Source organism: Callionymus lyra, chromosome 12 (assembly GCF_982586985.1).
Source record: "Callionymus lyra chromosome 12, fCalLyr1.hap1.1, whole genome shotgun sequence".
Taxonomy (NCBI): Eukaryota; Metazoa; Chordata; class Actinopteri; order Syngnathiformes; family Callionymidae; genus Callionymus; species Callionymus lyra.
Window position 1 is genome coordinate 7,374,695 of NC_141829.1, and position 3,392 is coordinate 7,378,086.

At 34.4% G+C, this 3,392-nt stretch overlaps 1 protein-coding gene and 1 long non-coding RNA gene across 2 annotated transcripts in view; both read right to left on the minus strand.

The window, feature by feature from the left end:
• Positions 1-1,934, minus strand: part of tbx15 (T-box transcription factor 15) — a 29,347-nt gene extending 27,413 nt beyond the window's left edge. Inside the window, exon 1 of the mRNA XM_087804421.1 lies at positions 655-1,934. Coding sequence (XP_087660547.1) covers positions 655-841 — 187 coding nt within the window. The 5' untranslated portion in view covers positions 842-1,934. The remainder of the gene's footprint in view (positions 1-654) is intronic.
• Positions 1-3,392, minus strand: part of LOC148068094 (uncharacterized) — a 145,922-nt gene that overhangs the window by 104,274 nt on the left and 38,256 nt on the right. The window lies entirely within an intron of this gene.

Sequence of the window (3,392 nt, forward strand, 5' to 3'; positions counted from 1 at the left end):
TAAAGCTGTATCCCACTCATCGTTTTTTAAACTTTGATCACATATATTTTACATGTTATCTTTTAAATCTGTAGTTTTGTAATCGCCGTTTAAACATTGATCACATGTTCACTTTTTTAAAATTAAATTTTTTACAATTTAAATCTATATTGCTCTCATCGTTGCTTAAATAAAATGTAATCATATATATATATTTCACTCTTTATTAATAAGTTGCGTTGACTTTGATCGTATATTGTCGCCATTTTATCTACAATAAATCGATCAAAGCTGTCAAAAAAAATAATGACAGGATTTGTTGTGATTCATTAAAAAGCTACTAAATACACCGCCTGTTCCCGCCATTTTGTGTCAAATCAAACAAACACTTTTTTCTTATATTAAAAAATATATATATAAAACTTGTTTTGTGGCGAAATGTTTAATTTATATCGAACTAAATCAGGAGTTATCGTTTCATAATAACACTCGGGACTTTATTATTAATTAATTTGGTGTAAACATTTAATTTTAATCAGGCATATTTTGACAGCACTGGTCAGTGCTAACATAGCGGTTTAGCGCCATTTTTTTGCATCATTTAACTCGTGTTTAGAAAGTGGGTGAAAGTTTAAAGTTGAAGTGGAAGTGTGTGTGAGGTTCTGGGGGACTGACCCGGGTCCATGTCCAGGCAGTGCGCCGCGTCCTCCGCGTCCGGGCCCAGGCTCTCCATGGACAGCTCCAGCTCCTTGTCGCTCCAGCCCCGCAGCTTCCTCTTCTTGTTGGAGCCGATCAGGGCTTCCACGGAAAAGGCGTGGGCTCTCGAGCTCAGAGCTGCGGCAGATCGTCTCCTCTCACTCATGTCTCTCCAGGTCCACCCGAACCAAGGGGTTCCGGTCCAACGCCTCGCTCCGGGTCCGCCGCAGAACCAAAAAACCCAAAGAGTTCTCGAGAGAGTCCAGAGAAAGAGGGGGAGGAAAAAAAAAAAGAAAAAGGAAAAAAGTAAAATCCCAACTAGAGTCGCCGGTCATCAAAGATGTGGACCCGGACCGTGGATCTTCCACGTCTGTCTGGTTCCGTCTGATCCAAGACCCACTTCTGCAGGAGAACTTTTTTTTTTTTTTTTTTAACTCCCGCGCTCGATGGGCGTCAACGCGGGTCGAAGGCGACCAATCAGAAGCGACGACGGAAAGGAGCGCCGAAGCTCTGGACCAATCACGGACGAGTAACGAGAAGCGCCTCGTTTTAATAGCGGAACGCGAGAAACTTTTAATTAACGACAGATTATTGACTTGGAATATTGACGTAAAAAAAGACAATAAAAACTCTTTTAGATTTATTTTATTTTATTGACTTCGAGAGAGAGAGAGCACGAGGCCCCCCCCCAACACTTTGATTTCGGGGTCACGCTCAACGACTTCATTGTGTCTCCTGACAGCTGAGGGGCCGCGAAAACAGGTGGACGCGTTTCGGGACATTTTCTTTTTTTTTTTTCTTCCAATAATCGAGGACAACTTGACGCTATTTGCAGATACATTTTAGGCGTTTTATCGTCCGGGTAACGTTGATGTTTCTTTCATGAAGACCTACGTTGAATATATTTTATTATTATCGTGACTATAATGTTAAATATTTAACAATTACGTTGTGTTTTTTACTGTATAATGAATTTATTTAAGAGAATACATGCGTTATAAATACGAGTGGTCTTAACATAAAATACGTTGTAAAGCTAATTCCATGTTTTGTCTTTTATTTATTCAATTCGCAATTGTTTAATTTCATAATGTAACTCATGGTTTTGAAGTGTCGTGACTACAATATGGGATATTTTACATTTGCGCCTGAATAAAATTCATATAATAGTAAAAGAAAAAAAACACGCTTTATCTGCATTTCGTTAAAATAAATACATGATAATATTGTAATTGTATGTTTTGATACAATTAATAATATGGTAACGCTAATCTATATTAATCCGACTAAGAGATTCACATTTAATTATTTTAGTGTTTAATGTAAATGCATTAACGCAATATCCTAATAAAACTTGATGTCACGCTAAATTACAAATAAAGACCGTTATAAAGTATTTATAAACGTGTTTTTCTCCTGTTAATAGACGAAATAAAAAAAAATTGAAAAACTCTGACTTTCACATCGAAATCGTTTTTTTTAAATATACATGATGTTCTGGGTTAAAATACTACTCGTGTCTCCGACTAATATTTTTTGTTCTGCAGTTATTGATTTCACAGTTGATTTTCTTTAATCAAGTGGGAATGTGTGAGAACACCGTGTGTGTAAACAGGTTGGCAAGTAAACAAGTGGCACATTTTCTCTAGTGTGTGTGTGTGTGAGAGAGTGTGTGTGTGTGTGAGAGTGTGTGTGTGCTGGCGGGAGGAAGGTCGTTAAACACGAGCTGTAAAACTTGAACGCTTCGTGGTTTTGAAATCAGTGAAACCTTTGGAAAAAAAAAACTGCGTCATTTTATTTTGGATAAACTTTTTAAGTAAGACTCGCTGGTTTGTGTTTAACTGTGTCATATTAATTTAAATGATTTATTTAAGGTCTTGTTTGTTTACTTGTTTACATTGATCCAATAAATAAAAAAATCGTTTTTTTTATGAGTATAATTTAGTTTTTAATTAAAGAGAATAAAATCTAATGGTGAAAAAACATAAAACACGCTGTAATTCAATTTAATGTTTTTTTTAATATATTTACTCAATTTGTAATTTTTGTTTCTCGTGCTGCGACTAAAAAAGGTTCATTCGATTCATTTATCGCGATTCACCGCGAAATCACGTGACACGTCACGACTCCTGCGCAGGAGCGACGAGAAGTTTCAGCTTCTGACCAACGCTGACCACGAAGGTGACGACAAACCACTTTAAAAATCTAATAAATAAACAAACATTTTTACATCGGAACAAGATCCAGAAAATAAAGACCGCGACACACAAATAAATAATAACAAAAACTCATAAAAAAACGATAATATATATACAAATATATATATATATATATATCATAAAATTAGAGATCGACTTCATAAATACATTGAAAAAATGTCTTATTAATTGCAAATGGAGGGTGTTCATTGTAAAATAAAATCACAGCAAAAGAGTCAATAATAATAATAATAATAAAATTAATAATTTTATATAATAATTACAAAATGAAATTATTAATTGAAAGACCCCACAATCAATTTAATGTATAGTGAATTAATACGTCTGTAAGAATCCTGAAAATATATTTAAATGAATCATGATCACACATTTTATTTAAAAATAATAATAAGTAAGTAAGTTATTTGTATTTATATAGCGCTTTTCCAGACCAGGGTCACAAAGCGCTTAAACAATCAAGACAATATTCAATAAAGTATATACTTTAAAGATCAAGAT